This window comes from Colossoma macropomum, unplaced genomic scaffold, assembly GCF_904425465.1.
Source record: "Colossoma macropomum unplaced genomic scaffold, Colossoma_macropomum, whole genome shotgun sequence".
NCBI classification, from domain to species: domain Eukaryota; kingdom Metazoa; phylum Chordata; class Actinopteri; order Characiformes; family Serrasalmidae; genus Colossoma; species Colossoma macropomum.
In genome coordinates, this window is record NW_023494801.1 from 35336420 (window position 1) to 35361906 (window position 25487).

At 39.3% G+C, this 25487-nt stretch overlaps 4 protein-coding genes across 4 annotated transcripts in view; 1 reads left to right on the forward strand and 3 right to left on the reverse strand.

Moving 5' to 3' along the window:
• Positions 1–12261, reverse strand: part of LOC118821055 — a 30502-nt gene extending 18241 nt beyond the window's left edge. Inside the window, exons 1-6 of the mRNA XM_036589461.1 lie at positions 12212–12261; positions 7125–7412; positions 5881–6274; positions 2740–3147; positions 2601–2607; positions 1837–2186 (exon numbers count right to left, since the gene is read on the reverse strand). Coding sequence (XP_036445354.1) covers positions 1837–2186; positions 2601–2607; positions 2740–3147; positions 5881–6274; positions 7125–7412; positions 12212–12230 — 1466 coding nt within the window. The 5' untranslated portion in view covers positions 12231–12261. The remainder of the gene's footprint in view (positions 1–1836; positions 2187–2600; positions 2608–2739; positions 3148–5880; positions 6275–7124; positions 7413–12211) is intronic.
• On the forward strand, positions 593–1035 carry LOC118820953 (histone H4). Its single transcript, XM_036589306.1, has one exon. The coding sequence runs from the start codon at positions 604–606 to the stop codon at positions 913–915; it is 312 nt and encodes a 103-aa protein (XP_036445199.1). The 5' UTR covers positions 593–603; the 3' UTR covers positions 916–1035.
• Positions 2639–3264, reverse strand: LOC118820943 (histone H2A-like). Its single transcript, XM_036589296.1, has one exon. It carries the CDS (start codon positions 3120–3122, stop codon positions 2736–2738), a length of 387 nt encoding a protein of 128 aa, XP_036445189.1. The 5' UTR covers positions 3123–3264; the 3' UTR covers positions 2639–2735.
• LOC118820948 (histone H2B) lies at positions 5808–6282 on the reverse strand. The gene has a single exon (XM_036589301.1). It carries the CDS (start codon positions 6249–6251, stop codon positions 5877–5879), a length of 375 nt encoding a protein of 124 aa, XP_036445194.1. The 5' UTR covers positions 6252–6282; the 3' UTR covers positions 5808–5876.
• Positions 12262–25487: the final 13226 nt, after the last annotated feature.

A 25487-nucleotide genomic window follows, 5' to 3' on the forward strand; every position in this document is an offset into this window, starting at 1 on the left:
ACTCCGCAAATCATCGTGTTTTCACTCACACAACGGAAACAAAAAAGCTCTTTGTGCGAAAACGTGGGTGGCTCTTAAAAGAGCCGTTGGGTTTAATGAAGTCTCCGTCACTATCTATAAAATATCTATCTATAAAATTATATATTTATTCCAAATGTAGCAACGCACAGACGCACACACACACACGCATATTTAAAAAGTATTTTGGTGTTTTATTATTCTTACAGGCTTCTAACTCCATAACAATGCGTTACTTTGCGTTTAGAGTAGCTTAGGTTAACGTACTTTGAGATGTAATTATTAAATATTTTTAAAATTAAGATGAAATGTTTTACAATTGATAAAAAAATCTTTCTTTTTTGCTCTCTTTCGTTCTTTTTCTTGTTCTTTTTGTTTTGTACTTTAGACATTTTTTTACATGTCGCCTTAAAATGACATGAGATTTAGAAGGCTGTGAAATGATAACGCTAAAAACTGTTGTGCGTGGCTCCGCCTCCTGTTTATTGATTTCATCTAGGTCCTGTAGAGGAGTATAACAGGCGCGGACGGCGCTCCGCTTGTCACTGGTTCTTTTCGCAGTGCTCAGGAGAGGAACGAAGCAGCATGTCTGGAAGAGGAAAAGGCGGTAAAGGTCTCGGGAAAGGAGGCGCTAAGCGTCACCGTAAAGTGCTGCGCGATAACATCCAGGGCATCACGAAGCCGGCTATCCGCCGTTTGGCTCGCCGTGGCGGTGTCAAGCGTATCTCGGGTCTGATCTACGAGGAGACCCGCGGCGTGCTCAAGGTGTTCCTGGAGAACGTGATCAGGGACGCCGTCACCTACACCGAGCACGCCAAGAGGAAGACCGTCACCGCCATGGATGTGGTTTACGCCCTGAAGCGTCAGGGACGAACCCTGTACGGCTTCGGAGGTTAAGCGCTCGACTCGAACAACGATAAACACAACGGCTCTTTTAAGAGCCCCCCCACACCCCCACCAGAAGAGCTTTTCCTTATGACCCAATAACATCACCAAACTTTATATTATGCCTTCCTTAGTAATTTTACTTTTTCAAGACCTTAATCTGATACTGGAACAAGCGGAGCGGTGGCGAATGTTTAAACTAGCTCGAAATCCTTTAAACATGTTTAGAATTGTACTATCATTTTATTTCATGCGCTTTCGTGAGTTGATGGGCAAAACATTCTCAGGAATGAGGGGAAAAAAGAAACGTTATATTTGTAATAAGCCCGATAAGGACGTTTGTATTGTACGTGATACTCAATAGCTAAGAATGCGCGGGAAGGTGAACAAAGGAAGAGACATTGATTTATATAAGGTTTTATTTATTCATATATTATGTATATTTATTTTTAGATTTATCATTATTCTTTGGAATTCTACTTCATATTAATTTACTAATTTAGTAATTTAGTGACTTTTTAATTATTTTTTTTTTCATTTTGGCAAATCTGCTCCTCCATAATCCAGGGTTGTGTCTGTATTTATGAAATACGTTCATGATATATTTCAGATGCTACATTGTATAGGCGGGCGCTAAAAGCAGTAATTTTTTTTTGGTGTTAATAGTGTTTGGTAAAAATTGAGCAGAAAGCTGTGTAACACGAGCATGTGAAGCAGATCATACTCAGTCGCAGTACTTAAAGTAACTTTGAGATTACCAGGATAGTTGCTCTTTTGGACAGAAAAGTTAGGGGGCTCTTAAAAGAGCCGTTGGGGTGTTTTGGGGGAAACCTGGCAGCGCTCCGTTGAATTTAAGCGCGCTCTCCTCTGATACGGCGGGCCAGCTGGATATCTTTAGGCATGATGGTGACTCTCTTGGCGTGGATGGCGCACAGGTTAGTGTCCTCGAACAGACCCACCAAGTACGCCTCGCTAGCCTCCTGCAGGGCCATGACGGCAGAGCTCTGGAAGCGGAGATCGGTCTTGAAGTCCTGAGCGATCTCCCGCACCAGGCGCTGGAAGGGCAGCTTGCGGATCAGCAGCTCTGTGGATTTCTGGTAACGGCGGATCTCCCTGAGAGCCACGGTGCCGGGCCTGTAACGGTGAGGCTTCTTGACGCCGCCGGTAGCCGGGGCGCTCTTACGAGCAGCCTTGGTAGCCAGCTGCTTCCTCGGAGCTTTGCCACCGGTGGACTTACGGGCGGTCTGTTTGGTTCTTGCCATGATGGCAAACTGCACTCCTCCCTACCAAAGCTATAGAATAAGTTTAGACACATACCGCGGCGCTTTTAAGCGCTCGAGCTGCTCGCCGCTCATTGGGCGTCTTGAATGTGCCCGCCTCCCATTGGACGACTCCCCACGCGTTGGCTGAACGCTATTGGGCGTCAACATTTTGAAATCACAAGACTCTGCCCCAACGCCTTGGCGGGCTCCTGAACCACATTATCTCCTACATGTCGTGTGTAATGTTCGTCAGATTTTTGGTTCTTTCATTATTACACGCCATTTATTTCACCTTCACGCGCGTAGCTGTAGGCGTCTATGTAGATTTGTTCACCTTGTGTTCAAGTAAAATGAAAGCTAAACTGAACGCAGTATGCAATCGCGGGACGTGGCGATGCTGTGATCCTTTTATTTCGCTTTAATGTACACAGTAACCTGACAACTGATCGAAAACCGCTTTTGTACGGTTTTTACATGGGAAATGAAAAGGAAACGTGCACTTTTGTTGCTAAGGTGGGTGGCTCTTAAAAGAGCCTTTGTTTTTTTTCCAGTTTAGCGGAAAAACCCAGTTTACTTGGTCTTGGCCGCCTTCTCGGTCTTCTTGGGCAGCAGTACAGCCTGAATGTTGGGCAGCACGCCACCCTGAGCGATGGTCACTCCTCCGAGCAGTTTGTTGAGCTCCTCGTCGTTACGAACAGCCAGCTGCAGATGACGAGGAATGATACGGGTCTTCTTGTTGTCGCGAGCGGCGTTGCCGGCCAACTCAAGGATCTCAGCGGTCAGATACTCCAACACGGCAGCCAAGTAGACGGGAGCGCCGGCGCCGACGCGCTCGGCGTAGTTCCCTTTGCGCAGCAGCCTGTGAACACGGCCCACAGGGAACTGCAGCCCGGCGCGGGAGGAGCGAGTCTTGGCCTTCGCTCTAGCTTTACCTCCGGTTTTTCCTCTTCCACTCATTTTCACTTCCTTTCGCTTTGCAGAACTAAGCTGAAATAGAAGACAACGGTCTCTGGTCGCCCTCCATATAGGCAAAGCTGCTGTGTTTCTATTGGCTAAAATGCGATGACTTCCAACAACCAATCATATTAGCGTCGTCAAAGTTTAGGGTCCGCCCACCGCTCCTCTCCATGCTCTCTGCTTCTCCCCCTCCCCTTCGTGTGCGTGTGTGTGTGTGTGTGTGTGTGTGTGAGAGAGAGAGAGAGAGAGAGAGAGAGAGAGAATACATAAGATACTTTGGAAAATAAAGATTTTGATTATATTAGGAGGTCCATCAGCCAGATATGTATGAGTGACATTCACTCCAGGACAGTGAGAGACCACCAAACCACAACTTGCCCTTTTATGTAGCATAGGTGTGCTTTTATATATTGGTGTGTGCTGCAGACACATATTAAATAGATTTTGTTTTATTGTTGTATATACTTTTATATCATTAATTTCATTATTTTCTCTTTATTGTTTTATTGCTATCATGGTTTTGTAATTATTATTATACAAAGAGATGAAGACAAGGAAAGAAACAAATAAAGTCCCTGTTTTCTCGCTGTTTTTCCAACCCATTTTCGCTCCTATTCTCATTCATGTAAATGCAAACGGCAACTTGACTATAATGTCGAGCCTGGCGCTTTCCAATAATGTCACTACTGACTAGCAATGACTAATTTTTAAGTGCAACACGAAGAAAAATCTAACTCTTTGAGAGGAAAATGTGGGTGGCTCTTAAAAGAGCCGTTTTTTTTTCAATAAGAGAAGCAGGACATGAAGGTAAACAGCACATTTACTTATTGGGAGCAGCCTTTTTCACCACCTTGGGCTTGACGGCTTTTGTTTTCTTTGGGCTCTTGGCCACCTTCTTCGGGACCGCCAGCCTTTTGCTTTCTTGAGAGACTTGGCAACTTTCTTGGTGGCTGCTGGCTTCTTCAGCGCTACCTTCTTGGCGGCTTCTTTTGCTTCTTGTTGAGCTTGAAAGAGCCTGATGCACCGGTGCCTTTGGTTTGCGCCAGACTGCATTTCGTCAAAAGGCTCTTGACGGCGAGCTTGACACGGAACTAACCCTAACCCCCACCGGGCCAGAGCCTGCTCTCTGCTGATGTGCTGTTGTACAAAATGTAAATGAACTTTGACTTGACAAGTAGGAAATAACCCCAAGCTCACATGGAAAACATTATTATATTATTATATTTTACTGTATGGCTCTCCCTGTGTGTGTGTGTGTGGGTGACCCTCAGTATGAAAGCAAAGTGCAGTGGTGTGTGCCAAGTGGGCCCAATCTAGGAGAGGCACACACTCAGAGAATAACCTGTTTGTTCCATCTGAGAACTAAAATGTCTTTGAAGGAGAAAAGCACATACGCAGAGAGACTTAGTTATAACCATATTGAATAGTGGGAATACACAAAGTGAATAAAGTTTAAAGGTCTAGGCCTGATTGTAGCCTTGGCCTATGATTATCTTTGAAAATGTATTTTACTTCTTGGTTTGGAAATAATGGAATAATTATTGATAAGAATAACTAATGACATTAATAATGGTGTGAAAGGTAATAAAATAACCTATGTAAGGTTTGGATATAATGGTGTTCAAAGTAATCATGAAAGTTGGAGATAATGATGTGTAACTCAAAAGATTTGTAACATTTGGGATGGGCAAGCTGGGGTCATCACCTTACTCTGACCTCAGCAACAGTCAAGGTCTTGCCCTAAATCTACTTTCACTTTTACTAACTTCACCATGAACCTCAAAAAGGCCTAACTCTACATTTATTGTTACTCTAACTACATGTTAAGCTTGAGGCCTAGCTGTAAGACTAATTTAGTCTACTCTAACTACAATATGAGCTTAAAGCCTGGTTCTGTACCTGATTTTAATATTGATGAAATATTTTGCTTGCTTAAACTATATCATCAGCTAAAAGCCCAGCTCTGTACCTGCTATCATTCTACAACTTCATTATAAGTCATTATAACAGCTCACTATACATCTCAGTACACTCACTCTTACTCCTTCACAAGCCTGAGGCCCTGCCCTACTTTAACATCATTTAACTGTAGCTCCATAGCTACTGCTAGTCACTCTGTCTACATTGTAAGCCTGAGGCCTAGCTTGAAAGCTTATTTAGTTCACTCTAACTTTTTCTGGAGCCTAAGGCTTTGCCCTACGTTAATCCTATCTACATGATAAGCTCCACAGCTACCTTTATTAACTCTGACCACTTTAGAAGCCAGAGGCTTAGTGATAAGTCTATATAAAACTACTTTTACTTACACTGCCAGCAGCAACAACCTAAGGTTTAGTTCTTAATCTACCTGTACTCATTGGTACTTTAGCATTAGCCTAAGGCCAACTTACTCTAACTGCATAAGTCTTAATGCCTGGTTCTACATCACAGATGTAAGGCCTAGCATCTAACCTACTTTAACTTAGTCTAATTTCATAAACATTTTGCTCACTCATTCATTACACTTCTACAGAACATGAAATATAACTTATTTTACTACAAGCCTTACCATTACCCACACAATAGAGTAACTACTGGCAAGTAATTATGCAGTAAAACAGACTGAAATGCAGACAACCCTAGCTTATATTTTCTCCCCAACTCCGCAGAAACATCCTGCTCTCCCTGACATTCGCAAACGTAAAGGGCTCTTTGTGCGAAAACGTGGGTGGCTCTTAAAAGAGCCGTTGGGTTTAATGAAGTCTCCGTCACTTCTTACTTGGAGCTGGTGTACTTGGTGACGGCCTTGGTGCCCTCGGACACGGCGTGCTTGGCCAGCTCACCGGGAAGAAGCAGGCGCACGGCGGTCTGGATCTCCCTGGACGTGATGGTGGAGCGTTTGTTGTAATGAGCCAAACGGGACGACTCACCGGCGATGCGCTCGAAGATGTCGTTGACGAACGAGTTCATGATGCCCATCGCCTTGGAGGAAATGCCGGTGTCGGGGTGGACCTGCTTCAGCACCTTGTACACGTAGATAGCGTAGCTCTCCTTCCTGGACTTTCTGCGCTTCTTGCCTCCCTTACCAGCCGTCTTGGTCACGGCTTTCTTGGAGCCCTTCTTCGGGGCGGACTTGGCGGGTTCAGGCATGATTTTCTTCTCTTCGAGTAAAACTGAAGAATGAGGAGGAGCGCCCGGCACCGGCTTATCTAGACTCCGATATTCAAATTATAGCTCCGCCCTTCTGAACGGCTCACTTGGCGGACAACTCCCAGCTCCCCCTCCTTCTCCTCCTCCCAGCTAAAGACTTCCTTTGTTCACCTTCCCGCGCATTCTTAGCTACCGTGCGTCATGTACAATACATACGTTTCTATCAGGTTTATTCCATAAACACACACACACACACACACACATGCTAGTTACACGCTCAAGAACTCAGGAACGCGCGTGAAATATATCACATTTTTGGCACAGTGCAAGGTTTAAAAATGTGACTGTGTGTGTGAGATGGTAGGATGCACATTCTATTCTCGTTTTATGTTTTATTTATTTTTATTCTTATATTATACACAACTGCGAAGTGTAAATAATAATTTAAACTCTGCTGAGAGCTCCTGTAACCAAAACCAAAATCCTTGTATGTGTTAAGCGTACCTGGCCAATAAAGCTGTTTTAAAGCTTTAAAAATTTTTATTTTTCTTGAGTGGCTTGAGAATTCCCCCGTTGTAGGACTAATAAAGCAGTATCCTGATTCTGGAATAAAATGATTATAATATTTAAAACACTTTTGGGGGAGAGGGGGCGTCTGGTTAGTTTAAACTTTCGCCCCCACTCGTCTAGTTATTCCGGTATTAAATTAAGGTCATTCAGTCAGCCTTTAAGAGGTAAAATCACTAGCGAGTCAGAATGAAAAAGTCTGTTTTCATTATTATTGGGTCATAAGGAAAAGCTCTTCTGGTGGGGGTGTGGGGGGGCTCTTAAAAGAGCCGTTGTGTTTATCGTTGTTCGAGTCGAGCGCTTAACCTCCGAAGCCGTACAGGGTTCGTCCCTGACGCTTCAGGGCGTAAACCACATCCATGGCGGTGACGGTCTTCCTCTTGGCGTGCTCGGTGTAGGTGACGGCGTCCCTGATCACGTTCTCCAGGAACACCTTGAGCACGCCGCGGGTCTCCTCGTAGATCAGACCCGAGATACGCTTGACACCGCCACGGCGAGCCAAACGGCGGATAGCCGGCTTCGTGATGCCCTGGATGTTATCGCGGAGCACTTTGCGGTGACGCTTAGCGCCTCCTTTCCCGAGACCTTTTCCACCTTTTAAAAACTTTATTTAGTTAGCAACAATTCAACATATAAACAGACAGAGCATAAGAAAGACAGCATATACATACACATACCTTAACACCTTACAAATCAAAAATGTCCCACAAGTCAGCGTCTTTGAATGGCGTGTTCAACGTCCGCAGTCTCTTTAGTTCAATTTTAATTTGTTTAAAAACGTCTCTGCTGGACACGAATTGTTGGTCTATGGTCATCCGACATCTTGTTTTCCAAAGTTTAGACTTTACAATAGCGATGATAAACCACAAGAACTCATGTTTCCTATTATCTACTTTTTCATCAAAAATCCCATATATTATAGATTTCATATGTATATTTATTTCTAAACCCATATCCTTAACCATCTCCCACACTTCTTGAGAGCGATAACAGTTGAATAAAAAATGGTCTAAAGTCTCTTCTTCTTGGCAATTTGGCATGGGGCATAAAGTGGTTTTCACAAAGCAGCTCCATCTTACTACAGCTCTCACTGGCAGCCTTCTTACGGCCATCAGCCATGAGAGATCTCCCTGTTTGTCAGAAAGTTTTTTACACAGAAGATTTTTAATACACGTGTCATTTTCTTCTCCTACAAGATTTCTAAATTCTACCTTTGAGCCGCACTCTTTATCAGTTATTAACCCATATATCTTTTTATTTGAATCAGTAATCCAATCAATATCTAAATGTTTGTATTTGTTTATAAAATCACCATATAACAACTTATAATAGGGTACTGATGTTCTAGCACGACCCTTTTTTTGTTTCCAATTGGTAATATTTCCAATCCAATCTGCTTGTCTATTTATACCATTTGCAATGATTTTACACACAGAGATTTTGGTTTTAATGGCGATATCTATGGCTCCTAATCCCCCCAAATCTTTCCTCTTATATAGCAAGTTTCGTTTTGTTACTTCTCTAGTGGAATCCCATATAAAATTACAACATAATTTATTCATAATTTTGAGCCATTTATCCGTAGGTGGAAATATGCAAGATAAAAATAAAATTTTTGATAAAATATAAGTCTTAACTATATTTATTCTAGTTTTATAGCTTAAATCACAATTTTTCCATTTACTCACTTCTTCTTTTATAACTTCTACTTTTCCATTCCAATTATTCTCGACACAATCTTTATTGTTTATACAAATTCCTAAAACCTTTAAATTTTGAGTTTCTGGTATATTAACCACAAACTTATTTTCAGGATTCCCTATCCAAACACATTCAGATTTAGAGACATTTAGTCTTGCTCCTGATACTTGTTCATACATTTTAAAATGTTCAAATATTGCATCTAATTCATTTTTAGATTTAATAAAAACAGTTATGTCATCTGCATAAGCAGAGATCACAACTTTCCTTCCACCTACAGTTACTCCTTTTAAACGCTCATCGTTCCTAACTTTTGTGATCAAAGGACTTATTGCCAATACATAAAGAGCTGCACTAAGAGGGCAACCTTGCTTTACACCCCTCGTAACTTCAAAGGAATCTGTCAAATTGCCATTCACATTAATCTGTATATTGCTTTTGGCATATAAACACATGATCATTTTAATAAAATTATCAGGAAAATTATACATTCTAAACACTTCCCATAAATAAGTTCTAGAGACATAATCAAAAGCTTTTTTCTGATCAAGAGTAACAATATAAAAACTTTCACCACTCTCATATACCAGTTCTCTTAAAGTGTTCAAATTATCCCACATAGCTCTCCCTTTAATAGCACATGTTTGCTCTTTAGCTATGATTAAATCCAAAATATCATTTAATCTATTCATTATTACTTTTGCAAAGATCTTGTAATCAACATTCATCAAAGTAAGGTGTCTCCAGTTGTTAATATCACTGGCATCACCCTTTTTATACAATAATGATAACACCCCATCATAAAACGTGTCATACATATAACCTTTTCCAATACCTTCATTAAACACCCGTGTAAGTAAGTTAGATAAGTCGAAAATACACATTTGATAAAATTCCGAGGGCAAGCCATCTTTCCCAGGAGATTTCCCAGTGTTTAGCTGTTTAATGGCAGACACTACTTCACTTTCTATTACCTCATCTCCCAAATGATCAAAATAATAATTATATTTAAAGTTCAAAAAGGACTTTAACATGTTAACATCTATTTCTATTTCTTGATACATTTCCTCACAAAGCTCTTTTATTGTATGTCTAACTTTTCCTGATTCGGTAATAATAATACCACTTTTATCTCTGATGCTAGTAACACAAGATCTTTGCTTTTGTTTTGAAAACAGATGAGATATTTGAGATGGATTCAAAGTTTCATCAAGATGAACACCAAGTTTAATCTGCAATTTCTGTAAATGTTCATTATTCATAACATCAATTTCATCCTTTAATTCACGTAAACTATTTTCTTCAACTGCAGTTATGCATGGTTTTAATTTCAAGTTAATATATTGCTCCATTATATGGTTATATCTCTCGTTTTTTTCCTGATTAATTAATTTGCTTTTATATTTAAAATAATTTTTAACACGTGTTTTTAAAATTTCCCATACTTCATACTTATCTTTGGTCAGAATATTTAGAGATCTAATTCTTGCAAGCTCATCTTTTAATTCCAACAAAATATTGGGATATTTTAAGATTTTTGTATTCAATTTCCAATAGTTGACACTTTTATCATTTAAAAAATTTATTGTAGATGTAACTGTCAAATGATCAGAATCTATAAGCATTTTAGTTTTATATGAAATTACAGTAATTTTTTTATTAACATAAATTCTATCTATTCTAGTTTTACATGTTCTATCAAACCTTGTAAAGTCTATACGATCAGGATAAACCATTCTAAATGTATCCTGCATATTGTATTCGTTCATTATTTGTTTCAAAACATTACCTTCTCTACCGATTTTACTTGACCTTTCTGCTATTCTGTCTCTCTCATCTGTAACTGTATTAAAATCACCACAGACAATTACATAAAATCCTACACATAGCAAAGTTTTAATTTTATTAAAAAGCTGTATTTTTCTAACTCTATCTTGGGCTGTATATAAATTTATTATTCTATTTTTTTTTCCAAATAAAAACATCAACAAACATTAACCTGCCTGGAATAATTTCTCTTAATTGGATAACGGCAACATTTTCAGAAAAGAAAAGGATTCCTATTCCATCTGCTCTACTGTCACCTATTGAAAGAAAGGACTTTCCCTTCACCCATAACTTTTGTACTTCAGCAACATCTTTAAAAGTAGACAACCTTGTTTCCTGAATACACAATATGTCTAATTTCTCTCTTAACAATATATTAATTTTTTTAGATCTATTTAAGGCAGATTGAATACCACGAACATTGCAAGAAGCAACAAGTAAATTATAAAAAGGCATGCATGATACATCAGTTCTCAACTTTTTTTCTGATTTTTTTTCTTCTTCTTTACAGCATTACCTTCAGTCTCAGTCGAGGAGTTCAGCTTCCGTTTCTCATTTTCAGCTTTCAGAACTTCTGGATCCTTTTCAGTTGTCTTTTCAATATCCATTTGTTGATCCTCTGTGTACTCGTCCGGTGCTTTCTTTCCTTTTTGTGACGGTTCCTTCTTTTCTTCCTCCGAAGACTCACTAAAATCTCCACTCTCTGATGAGTCACTTGACGAGTCGCTGTCCGAGCTCTCATCCGGGCTTGATTCGTCATCCGCTTCTGAAGTCTCCATTTGGGCTGCTTCCTCTTTAGATTTTTTTCCTTGGGCATGTTTGGAAGCTTCTTTTCCTTTCTCTACATCCTTGGCAGAAATTGTAACTGCACCTTGAGCTTGACCACTCAGCATCTGGACTGTAGCATCCACTGACAATTCTGTTGCTGCACCAGTTTCCGCACGCTGTAAGTTGTCATGTCTTGGAACACTCGGCTTTTGCTTGGATTTATTGGCGTAGGATTTAGGGCATGTGAAGAAAATGTGCCCCACGTCTCCACACAAAGTGCAGGTGGCAGTGTTTCCACATTCCATAGCCTTATGGCCAAATCCTCCACACTTCCAGCATTTCGTTTCTAGACATTCTTTAGCCTGGTGTCCTGTAGACTGGCACACATAACATGAGGAGGCTTGACCTTGATAGCTAATTTTGCCGTTGTAAGGGCCAAAGGAAACAGAATTTGGGATGGGCATCATCTTGCCTTCAGCATCTTTGCGGAGTTTTACTTGATATTTCCTAATCCCATACCACATTCCAAAATTATCCACAGGTTTAACTGCGGGCTTTAAGACATCACAGAATCGTTTTAAGTACAGTTCAACATCATAATCAGAAATGCGTCCAGTCCAGAACTTGATAACAAGTGTCTTAACATCCAGGTTTGCAGGGGAAAATACTTCAAAATCCTTCCAAGCATGTTGGTTGGAAGAGTGCAGCTCAAGGAACACATGTAAAGCTTTTTCTGTGTTGAAACAAATTTCAAACTCTTTTCGATTCGGTAAACTTATGAAAGAATAAATGTCCTGTAAGGTGATCCACTGGGACTGAAAAAGGAGTTCACCAACATAGTTACGGTCTGGTGGTTCTCCAAGTCCGATATATTTCAACTTAACCCAATATTTGATGAAGCGATCGCTGAAGGCTCCACGAGACGCCATTGCCGCGTCGAGACCTTCAGCGTAATAAGACGAAACTTTGTGCCTTAAAAGTCCACAAACAGGAAGAAAATCCAAAATGTAAGAGTAGGAAACAGGGACCGCAGACACCGCAAGGTGCTGCGGTCAAAAAGACCACACTAATTCTCTTCTTTACACTTCAATTTCCACCTTTTCCTCTACCGGACATTCTGCCTACTTTGCTTCCCACGTAACGAGAATACAATCAGTGACAGGGTAGAGCGCCGTCCGCGCCTGTTATGCTCCTCTACAGGACCTAGTTGAAGCCAAGACACGGGAGGCGGAGTCACGCACAACAGACACTACAGAGAAAACAGCAACACGATGGAATCAAAGATACAGCCATAAAATAAATATCACTTGTATTACTATAATTATGACTATTATCAATACATTTTTTAGTAGTTGCACTTTACAGCCTTCTAAACCGCATTTCTTTTGAAGTCGAAATGTCAAAAATTGTCCAAAGTAGAAATGTGTGTTATATACAATATATTACTATGTATGAGGGAGTTTATGCAGGAAATAAGTGCTACAGCTCTCATTCACATGTCACTGATAAGTCTTGGGCGCCATCCTGTGGTCAAACCGTGAACAGGCAAGTCTGAGAAAGACCATCAGACTCCTTACTGTAAAGGCTGAACTACTGTATGAAATGATGTGGTTTGGTTAATTACGCTAAAATTATTAACATTCTATTTCCCATTTTATTCACTCAGCCTCACAAACACAGCAATTCAAGAAGTCACTCAGCTACACAATGTTTCCACACAGGGAAATATCTAACATCTGAAACTTGCAGGTTCACATTTTGACCACACGATGGCATCCAAGCGCCATCGATGACAAACCGCCCTCAGCCCAAAACAGCTGGGATGGTCTTTCTGCACTGTTTTCGCTTCTCTGATCAGAAAAAAAAATAATAATAATAATAAATAATAATAATAATAATACGTTTTTTTTTAATGAACCAGAAAGAAAACCCTTTTGTTTTTCACAAGAAGCTCAGATTTTTCTCTGAGGAAATGTCCCTCCCCCCGTTTTCAATGTAAGATTGCATCAAACTCTTCTTCAGTGTAAGTAGCTCACACTCATTCTCTGTGTCTCTTTCTACAATGAACACACACACACACTTTTTAAAGCCTTGTCTTTATGATGAACATCAGAGAAACATGGAGCGAGTTTACAGAGAAATGTTTGACATTCAGCAACTTCTTTTCGCCGTTATGTTTAATGTTATGACTGCATTTCACAAAGATAAAATGCACTGATGTAATAAAATGACTTAAGGTCAGCTGCAGGCACTTTAAATCTGTTTAGCATCTAAAATCACTGTGTTTTCATAGAAGTTCATTTTAATTTCTTTGTCAGTCCTTTGATATTTGCTGTCTTCTGCCATGTTTTCTAGCAACAGCTGGGAATAACAGAATCGCCTGATCAGCCATATGACGGCCCAAGCCATCAGGCTGCTGAACAGCCAGTAGTGCTGGTGTATCGGTCAGTGGGCCGGTCACTACTCCTCTGAATCATCATCATGATGATCTCCACAAACAACCCACATCAACAGACTCACTCAGACTTCTTACTGTAACTTCTGTCTAGCCAACCTATACCTGCACAAATACATTGATATATTGTACATCAATATCTATAAACCAATATTGTATTTAATTTATCTACTATCTGTTCTATTTCATAACTCAAATTATATATTTACCACTGTGTTTCTCTTCTTTTAACAGCACTCTGTAAGTGTTTGTGAATTGAGGAGACTCTGCTGTAGTTTAGAAAGTGAAATGTTTTCCTGTTCTTGTTTGATACAGGATTTCAGCTGATCAACAGTTCAGGGTCTCATTTGTTGTATTTTTCATTTTATAACGTGCAAAATGTTATCAGTGGTGACAGATCTGGACTGCAGGCAGGTCAGTTTTGCACCAGGCCTCTTTTAATACAGAACAATTTTAATCTTTTTTTGGGACATTGCGGAAAATGCAATTTGCTCAGACTATAAACTAATATAAAAACTGCAGCAGAATTTCTAGTTCTTCAATATTTTGATAGTCTATGTTGAGCTTTAAACATAAAACCATCAGTTTGTTGAGACGTTTCAAAAATAAAAGTATAACACAGGACATAAGCAGAAAATGTAATTTGCACATTCTACCATCGGGCTGGGTGACAAAACTATAGCACAATGCTTGAAGACATTTTCTTGACATGCAATATGTACCACAATATTTCTTTTTTTTTTGAGATTTGTTAAGTTGGAACAGACAGAATTTATCAGATATTGCCACTTTTTACAAATACTGTATTAAAACTATGAATACAATGATTTAAATTTAACCTTCCATATACACTATATTCCCAAAAGTATTGGCTTGTCTGCCTTCACACGCATATGAACTTGAGTGACATCCCATTCTTAATCCATAGGGTTTAACATGATGTCAGCCCACCCTTTGCAGCTATAACAGCTTCAACTCTTCTGGGAAGGCTTTCCACAAGGTTCAGGAGTGTTTGTGGGAATTTCTGACCATTCTTCCAGAAGTGCATTGTGAGGTCAGACACCGATGTTGGATGAGAAGGCCTGGCTCGCAGTCTCCACTCTAATTCATCCCAAAGGTGTTCTATCAGGTTGAGGTCAGGACTCTGTGCAGGCCAGTCAAGTTCTTCCACACCAAACTCGCTCCTCCATGTCTTTATGGAGCTGGACGGAGAAGACAGAGAAGCGTGATTGGTCACTCCAGAGAACACGTCTCCACTGCTCTAGAGTCCAGTGGCGGCGCTTTACACCACTACATTCCATGCTTTGCATTGCTTTTGGTGATGTAAGGCTTGGATGCAGCTGCTTGGCCATGGAAACCCATTCCATGAAGCTCTCTACGCTGTTCTTGAGCTATCATTGGGGTCCGACCACTTCCTGGCTGAGTTGCTGTCATTCCCAATCGCTTCCACTTTGTTATAATACCACTGACAGCTGACTGTGGAATATTTAGCAGTGAGGAAATTTCACGACTGGACTTGTTGCACAGGTAGCATCCTATCACGGTACCACGCTGGAATTCACTGAGCTCCTGAGAGTGACCCATTCTTTCACTAATGTTTGTAGGAGCAGTCTGCAGGCCTAGGAGCTTTGTTTTATACAGCTGTGTCCATGGAAGTGATTGGGACACCTGAATTCAGTGATTTGGATGGGTGAGTCAATACTTTTGGAAATAGTGTATTGCACTGATCCAAATCCAATTAAACATGAGTAATTATGCTGTCTTTGTGATGAAACATGCAGTTGGTCAGTGGCCTTTTTGCCATGTTTACAAAGTCACAATTTAAAATGCTTATTTCCCCCTGTTACACGGTGTCTGCGAGCAGAATGTCAGGAAGATACAATAACTATTTGAAAACACTATAGACTCAAACCTTTAGGATTCACAGGGTCAAATTACAGTAAATGTTTCTACAGTAAATGTTTTTCTGTTTCAGGAGTTTTATATTGAGCTAGATTGTGTATCAAATATGAGAGTCAGATTTCTGAGACATAAATAGGGAGCAATAAACAGAAAGTACCTACAAAGCATAGAAACAGTAAGAACCCCATATCCTATGGTCTCTCTAATTCCACTCCTTATCCTGGTGTAACTTTTTAAAATGTTTTGACAGTAAAAAAGGATGACAACAGTAAACAAAAAGTAAATGTAGGAACTCTATTCAGTGGTGCTTTTACACAATGAAATATTAGAAAAAAGTTCGACGTTCTCTTAGATTCCACACTAAAATATTTGTAAAGTATTTTGTAAAAAGATAAGCTATTATAGTTGTGTTAAGATGCGCCATCCACAGGTGTCAGAATGAAACTGCAGCATCATTTAAGGTGGAACAGAAAACTTGAATAAGTGTCAGGCTGACGGACTGTACATCAGAGACTGTATTCAGCAGCACAGGAGCACCACAAGCGACTGTACTCCCCCTCCCCCCCTTCTCTTTACACTGTACACCTCAGACTCTCAGTACAAATCTGAGACATGCCACATGCAGAAGTTTTTGGATGACACTGCCATTGTGGTTTTTGTAAAGGGAGGGTAGGAGGAGGAGTACAAGACCCTGGTGAAGGACTTTGTGACATGGTGCCATAGGAACAACCTGCTACTGAACACTTCCAAGGCTGAGGAGATGGTGGTGGACCTTCGCAGGGCTGGCCTATTGAGGGGGGTGAAGTGGAGAGGATAATGACCTACAGGTGTCTCGGACTGCAATTGGATGATAGGTTGGACTGGTCAGCCAATACAGACATCCTGCACAGGAAGGAGCAAAGCCATGGTTGCCAGCTGTCTTTTTTATGCTGTGGTGTGCTGGGAGGAGGCATGAAAAAGAGAGATGAGATGCGACTGGACAAACTGGTCAGGCGAGCGGGCTCAGTGGTCAGTGTGGAACTGGACTCTGTGGTTAAGGTGGCCGAGAGAAGGACTCTGCACAAACTACTCTCCATTATGAAGGATGATGGCCACCCACTGCACACCACCATCATGGACAGGAGGAGCATGTTTAGTGGCGGGTTGCTGTCACAGAGCTGCTCAACCGACAGACTCAGGAGATCCTTTGTCCCTCGAGCCATCAGGCTCTTCCCAGAGGGCCCAGAAGAGATGAGAGATGAGGGAGGAGGAGAGATGAGGACTGAGTCTCTCATGATATATCACAGGTTTAATTTATTTATCTGCACATACGGACACTTTACTGTCTATATTGCACCCCTCATCACACATCTGGCACACCTGGACATTTTATTTCAGTACCAATATCTGCACATATTTATTCAGTATTGTCATTATATGCTGTTACCTGCACCTCCTTGTAGAGTCATTATTGCACTGCCTTTTATCTCAGGATGGATCTTATTGCACATTTTTATATATTTCTAGTTGTATACATACCTGTAGATGATTTTCCATCCATCATCTAAACCGCTTATCTTTCTGGGTCGCAGTGGGGTGCTGGAGCCTATCCCAGCTGTCATTGGGCGGAAGGCAGGATACATTTTTTGGATGATTTTTTCCTAATATATTTTCTTTATATTGTATCACCATTATTATTATTATTATTATAATAATAATAATAATAATAATAATAATAATAATAATAACTGTGCTGTGTGACTCACACTGGCTGTGAAAGTTCCTTCAATAAATTATCCATCCATCCATCCATCCAGACAAAGTAGACTTACAGCTGCTGTTCATGCCTATTGGTTATTACATTTAAAAGATTAAGTTTTTTCTGGCGCTGATTGCTGCCCTAAAAGAACACGCTGCTTCAGAAAGCTTTGTTAAAAAATAACCTCAACATAATCTCTGCATCATCACTGATTTATGATGCATTTCACATTTTCAATGTTCTGTGCAAACAAAGACTAACAGACAGACAGTAGTAGTGTAAGTTACAGCAGTTTTTATGAAAACATAGGTTAATATTAAAAGTAGATATCATTGGCATCTCTTTTAAACAAACAGTTCACATTTTTGTCCGAGTAAATGTTAACATGGTGGTCTCTCTTCTACCCTATCAGGTCCACTGTGAAGGTCATGTGATCAGTGGAGCCCCGCAGCTTCAGTTTGACCATTGAGTTTAATGCTATTATACTGCTGACTGAAATAACCTGTTGGACATTCAAATGACCGGGATTTTTCATGTTAAAGGGGTAATGTGCTCAGTAAGTGTGTGACTGGTGCGGGTGTCAAAGGAAAGAATTCCTAGGCAACACCGCACACAGCAAACCCAGACTACTCTGCTCCAGTTTATGGGGTAGGGGGGCCCGCACTGGAATACCCAAATAAATGAGTTAGACAGAGCTGTTCCTTAATATTTACAATTTATTTATTAATTTTCAACTAAAAAAAAAGTTAGGAGCTGTTCGACAGTCTCAATATAACCATTAAGAGCAACACGAGTGTGAAGTAATTAAGGCTGGTTTTCACGCCTCTTATCAGTTTAAGTATTAAAACCTAGAGCTCAGAAAGGCAGAAAATCAATACACCCTCAAATACAAATAAGCCAATATAACCTAAAATTATTGGACAACAATTCAAAAGAAAAGAGACACACAAAACACCACAAACTAACTGCACATCCTGCCACAAAACCAAAATACAAAAATAATCTCAGCACAGAGTGATCACATCTGAGTGATGAAATTGTAAAACTCCAAGAGCACAAAAAAGAAGAAAAAAAGCAAAATTCAAATGCTATAATTACAATGAACGAATATCACACAAGTCTCACTGTAATGAGCAATTAACCCACCCACTCTTTAATAAAACCTGTACCATAGAGAGGCCCACAAGTGCAAATATTGCTCCAAAATGTAAATATGAAAATATCAATGGGTAGCTGAACAGCAAATCTTCACATAGTACAAAAATACTCTAAAATAGGCAGCATAGTGCAAATATCAGAAGGCATAACAGAAAACCCAAGGGTAAACAGTGGCCTGCAGACAACCAGGCCTCCATCCACTGAGATAAACTTAAAAATACTTCCATTTAAGTTTATAAAATAAAACCTCCACAGCTCTTTGAACTTGTATCTCTAATCTCAATTTATGTACACATTCAATGGTAAGAAAATACTATACAAAAACAGCAGATAGTTTATACGCTCCCTTATTATTAGCGCATATATATATACACACACATATATACATATACACACATATATACACACATATATATACACACACACACACATATATATATATATATATATATATATATATATATATATATATATATATATATATATATATATATATATATATACACACACACATACATATACATATACATATACATATACATATATATGTGTATATATATACATACACACACACACACACACATATATATATATATAAAAAATTACACCCGCAGTTATTCATCTAAATAAAAATCAAGTCCCAAAGCAGCTCATAGCTATTTAACCTGCCATCATACTCCAGCCTTGGATGAACCAGAAGCTGAGATTAGTCACTCAAACATACAGCGGCGCTTTACCGGTAACCTGGACTGCGAAGTCGAGCACTCCTTCAGGAGCTTCAGCTCCGTATAGACCCTGCCGTTGTAAAAAGAACGGGGGGGAAACGAAACTAAGGGGAAAAACATGTAATACTAGCACATTCCCTTCAAGTTAACGCATCCCAACATTACTTAACGCCGCCGGAACAATCTGCAAATCCCCCCCCCACCAACAGCGCTTTAATTAAACTCACCTGTACTCAGGCTGGAGACCTGCTAATAATTCCGAATGGACTTTTATTTGGTCTGTTTACCAAACCGCAATGACCCAAAATTAAAGTAATCGCAAATACTTAAATATAACCCCTTATGCTTCAAACAGAAGGAGCAGATGGGTCTTGCAAGCCCACCAGGTCCCGCTCCTCCAACAGCATCCAGCAGCTCGCGCCAAACAATTCCAGCTCCCCTTTATCTGGCCCAAAGCGGAAGTGAGGTACATTCCAACAGCGGAAATCTATCGCCCCTACCAGGCATAGAACACTATTTACATACAAAACTACAACTACCGTGAGCGGATAGACTGCAGTGAGAACTAATCAGTCCCTCTTAAACCAAGAAAGAAGCATAAAAATTAAACGGGAAAAAGACTCTGTAGAGTTTATGGCTTGCACCAACCTCTCAGCTCCACCAGATGGCAGCAATAAAGCTTTATTCCCCACCAATATTTATTTCTTATTTTTTTACAGAAAAAATGCTGTATTATTTATACAGTTTTTTTTTTCAGTTCTTTTAAAATTACGTGTAAATAATTATCTGTAATTAAATAAGTAACACACTTTATACAGGTTTAGGTCCATATTAACAATTTAAAGTTTTTTCTTAGTACTTTTAAGGTATATCTTATTACTTTTAAATTTTTGTATAATAGTAAAATTTTTTGCCAATTAATCTGACAAAAATAAAATGAGTAAAGCCAAAGTCAGAAAAACAAGGCATTGCAATAGTCCAGGCAGGAAGTAGTAGAAGCAGAAATGATAAGCCATAAGTGCTTTAGAGCAGCTACATGCTAGAAAGTTTCAACCACAAGACAGCACTGAAGTTTTTGCCATATGTGATTTAGTGTGAACTTATTATCAGTTCTTGCTTGGTTATGGTAAAACTTAATTACCAGTGAGCACACTGCTGAAAAAACAATGATCACTGCACAACAAAAGGCTGAGTGGGTTTATATTTATGCAATCTAATATGTCTTAAAAATAATTTCTATTCATCGTGTTACATTGAACTGGAATAGGCCTTTTTTCTGCTGTTCAAAAAATTGAAAATGACAATGCTATGATTTCTCCACAGTCCAGAAATTGTGTACATATATATATATATATATATATATATATATATATATATATATATATATATATATGTGTGTGTAAATTGTGTATATATATACACATATATATTTAAAACTTTACCACACATTACTACTTTTTTATTCATACACTGCAATGAAAACCTTATTTCACCAATTAGTTAAATATAAACTAAATACACATATTTAATTTTTTTATTTTTCTTTCTTCTTCAACGCATATTTTCCTACAGTTGCTATGCTACCACAGAACAATTGCTATTGGCTGTCTCACCGTGTTTTTTTGAGCATGATTGGCTAATCTGACTGTCATCCAGGAAACTGGCCAATCATAGTTGAGCGCGCCCTTCACCCGGTCAAATTTGAAAATCCGTTAGAGCGAGTGAGTTGCTACTGCTTTCACTGCAATACTGCTTTCATTTGTGGGATGTCACATGGATGTCACTGTAACATGGACAGAGAAGAAGGTCAGGCGGGATCTGTGGCGGTATCAGGTAAGAAAATTTTCTCCCTGTTATTCTCCGTAACAGCCGAACGCAGCTAACGTTAGCTGTGTTTTGTGTTTATGTCCGTCATTTACGCAGTCCAGTCTAAATGTGAAGCTAACCGTGAATCACAAACGAGTGATGTTCATCGCCCTCAGTGAGCTCAGTTTGCAGTCTGTTCGCGTTTTCTGGTATAAACAGTGTCTCTTTGGTTTCTGTTTAGTTCTCGTCTGTTCAGTCTGTTGTTGAGCGCAGTGTAAAGCCATATACTGTTAATATGTGTCCTGAACGGAAAAGCGCCAGGTCACTTAACTTGCGGCTAATTGAAGTAGCTAGTTAGGTGTCCAGTCCAGTGTTGAATTCCTCAGAAGCAGAATCTCAACACGCCGAACCAGCACAGCATGGTAGATCGTTAAACTAATGAACATCCATCCCAAAACCACCGCAGCTTGGTCGGAGCACAGCAGTCTGAAACATGCTAACGTTACTCGTTTGAACCACAGCGGTTTTACTGCTGTCTTTAAGGTAATTTACAGTGAATAAATCCTTAAAAAGCAGATGAACAGTGAAGTAGCTTCTGCAGATAAAAACGGTCAAATGACTGGCAGCAGCGGCTGCTAACAAAAACTGTAAAATTAAAGTAAAATATCCTAATTTAAAAAAAGTACAAAAACAATAACTTTACAGACATTTTCAATAAAGGTTTTGCAGAAAAAAAATTATTTCACAGATTTTTACTAAACTATTATGATCAAAAACCTTCAATAAAATGATAGCACAAAACATTATGCAGACCAAAACACTTATTTTACAGTTTTTTGGCCGCTTTTGCCATTTTGCAAAGACTGACTGGACAGAGACAGAATATATCATGTCAATAAATTTCCTTTGTTCTACTTATTTGTAGACACAAGTGAGAAAATCTGCTTCAGGTACATTTATTGACATCAACAATAATTCAAGCAGTGACAAAGTTTCACATCTATTTTACCCACTCAAAAAAGTTGTGCCCGCACCAAATAAAGCACTATAGAAGTAGATCAGACACACTGGACCAGAAGTCACAACTTGAACAACCTGTCAATTATTCAAATTAAGCAGACAAAATATTAAATTATGTCATTCTAATGTAAGACAAGGAACGCAAATTTTACCAAATATCGACTGATTCAACAGATTCAGTTTATATAAAAAATAGTGTCAAGAAAAGTTTGTAATTACTGAAAAACACAACTGTAGCTTAGTTATTTACCATCATTAGCTCAAATCCAAAACAAAGTGCTCTCAGCCCTGCATGACACAGGAAAATTAGACAATTTATACATGGTGGTGCTGTCCTACCTCAGTCATGTTGAGGGGTTTAATATCTTAACACTAACATCCAACCCTAAGCGTAGTAAAGAATTTACAGTGCAAAACCAACTCCTTTAAAATGCCATTTCAAATATCAGCATGAGGACAAGTAGAATTTCAAAAACCAATATGAGCATAAAGACTCAATGCAGTTTATTTGGTAAACATTTAACCTGAGCTGAACCTCCACCACTTATAAACATTTTTCTGTTTAGCTTGTGTCCATCCAAATTCATCAAGATCTTCTGGACAAACCCAAGTTGTCAGAAAGCTGAAAACAAGGGCATAAGGAGCCCAAATACCATGATGAAAGCATTTCCAAGATTGTTGATCTCTATCACAATAGCAATGTCCAAAAGCTCAGCATCATCCTCATTACAGTCTCTTCAAGTTGTGTAAATTCCCATTGTGCACTCACATGTCCTTCTCTGCATCACCAATGACAGAGCTGAGCATAAATTCAAACACAATCATTGACCGGTCAGAGAAGTGGACAAGCAGAAGTCTGCAGGCTTGTGAAAAACATAACTGTAGCTTAGCTATTCACCATCATCAGCTCAAATTTAACCAAAATTAAATGTTAGCTGCTGTTCATATTGTTAGGAAATAATATTAGGATTATTAAAGGGCTTATTTACTGATGTAATTGCCCAAATTCCCTAGACAGATTTAGACTCTGAATCAACTACAGGTAGAATACATACTGCTGATGTTGAAGTTACATCTCAAATTCCAATGGAACCTAGATAAGGTGAACATGCAGCCCCTCCATCAAACAATCATTTTTAAAGCACACTTTCATCATGTCCTGGCATGTTAACTTTGTCTGTGTCCCTCTGAAAACCCACAGAGCTTCAGTAACCTACATATTTATGGCTCTAGACATCAGTTGTCTTCCAAGGATGAACTTTGAGATGCTATTTCAGCATCAGCAGTACGTATTCTACCTTCAGTGATCAGAGTCTAATCAAATCAATAAATCAAACGCTGGTTAGTTCTAGTTTGTACAGCACCACCTTCACGAAACTATTGCTTTCACTGTTATTGCACAGATTTAGTGAAAGTGCATATTTTGGTAAATGACTATTCTCTCCAATTACATGACATGCAGCAATTTTTCCATTCATTTATAAAAAAAAAAACACATAGTTGTATTATAATAAACATACCAAATATTACTTTAAAAAAAGACTCTGGTCTTCGTTCAAATACATGACCAGGCTTTTTAGGATGCAGTCCCTCCTGATGTCAATCTTTCTGCAGACTAAATATCTACACTTATTGAAATTAAACGGATCTCAGTGCTGTGGCCTAGGCTGGCATGTGTTTTAGTCAATTCTACTTTTCATAGGTTTCATAAAAGCTTTATTTTCACACTCATTCCTGATTCAGTTCCACTTTATCTACAGAAGTTACTTCACTGTTCATCTGCGTTTTAGGGGTTTATTCACCGTAAATTACATTAATGACAGCAATAAAACGGCTGTGGTTCAAACGAGTAACGTTAGCATGTTTCAGACTGCTGTGCTCCGACCAAGCTGCGGTGGTTTTGGGATGGATGTTCATTAGTGTAACGATCTACCATGCTGTGCTGGTTCGGCGTGTTGAGATTCTGCTTCTGAGGAATTCAACACTGGACTGGACACCTAACTAGCTACTTCAATTAGCCACAAGCTAAGTGACCTGGCGCTTTTCCGTTCAGGACACATATTAACAGTATATGGCTTTACACTGCGCTCAACAACAGACTGAACAGACGAGAACTAAACAGAAACCAAAGAGACACTGTTTATACCAGAAAACGCGAACAGACTGCAAACTGAGCTCACTGAGGGCGATGAACATCACTCGTTTGTGATTCACGGTTAGCTTCACATTTAGACTGGACTGCATAAATGACGGACATAAACACAAAACACAGCTAACGTTAGCTGCGTTCGGCTGTTACGGAGAATAACAGGGAGAACATGTTCTTACCTGATACCGCCACAGATCCCGCCTGAGCTTCTTCTCTGTCCATATTACGGTTTCGGTTCTCTGTTGACATCCCACAAATGAAAGCAGTATTGCAGTGAAAGCAGTAGCAACTCACTCGCTCTAACGGATTTTCAAATTTGACCGGGTGAAGGGCGCGCTCAACTATTTACATTTACATTTACAGCATTTAGCAGGCGCTCTTATCCAGAGCGACTTACAAGAAGTGCTTTGTCTATCTAGAGAAATTATCTTTGCTAGTTACCAACAGGTTAGAGAGAAAGCCAGTCCTGAGCTCGGATACTGATAGAATCAGAAAGTCCTTATAGACACCTAGAGAAAAAGGAACAGAGTTAAATACAGAGCAGTGCAGTACAATACATTACAATTAATACTTAATTCAGTGCTCATTTAAGTGCTGTATTAAGAGATGTGTTTTCAGTCTGCTGTACGGACAGCCAGTGGGAGTTCGTTCCACCACCTGGGTGCCAGCACAGAGAACAGTCTTGATGCTTGCCTTCCGCACACCTCGAAGGATGGCGGGTCTAGCAGAGCTGTACTCGAAGCTCGAAGGGCTTGTGGCCAGTATGATTGGCCAGTTTCCTGGATGACAGTCAGATTAGCCAATCATGCTCAAAGAAACACGGTGAAAAAGCCAATAGCAATTGTTGTGTGGTAGCATAGCAACTGTAGGAAAATATGCGTCGAAAAAGAAAGAAAAATAAAGAAATTAAATGTGTATTTAGTTTAATTTATTTTTTTTATTTTTAAGACATATTAGATTGTATAAATATTAATCCACTCAGCCTTTTGTTGTGCAGTGATCATTGTTTTTTCAGCAGTGTGCTCACTGGTAATTAAGTTTTACCATAACCAAGCAAGAACTGATAATAAGTTCACACTAAATCACATATGGCAAAAACTTCAGTGCTGTCTTGTGGTTGAAACTTTCTAGCATGTAGCTGCTCTAAAGCACTTATGGCTTATCATTTCTGCTTCTACTACTTCCTGCCTGGACTATTGCAATGCCTTGTTTTTTCTGACTTTGGCTTTACTCATTTTATTTTTGTCAGATTAATTGGCAAAAAAATTTACTATTATACAAAAATTTGAAAGTAATAAGATATACATTAAAAGTACTAAGAAAAAACTTTAAATTGTTAGTATGGACCTAAACCTTTATAAAATGTGTTACTTATTTAACTACAGATAATTATTGTCTTTTTTCAGAAATTTGCACGTAA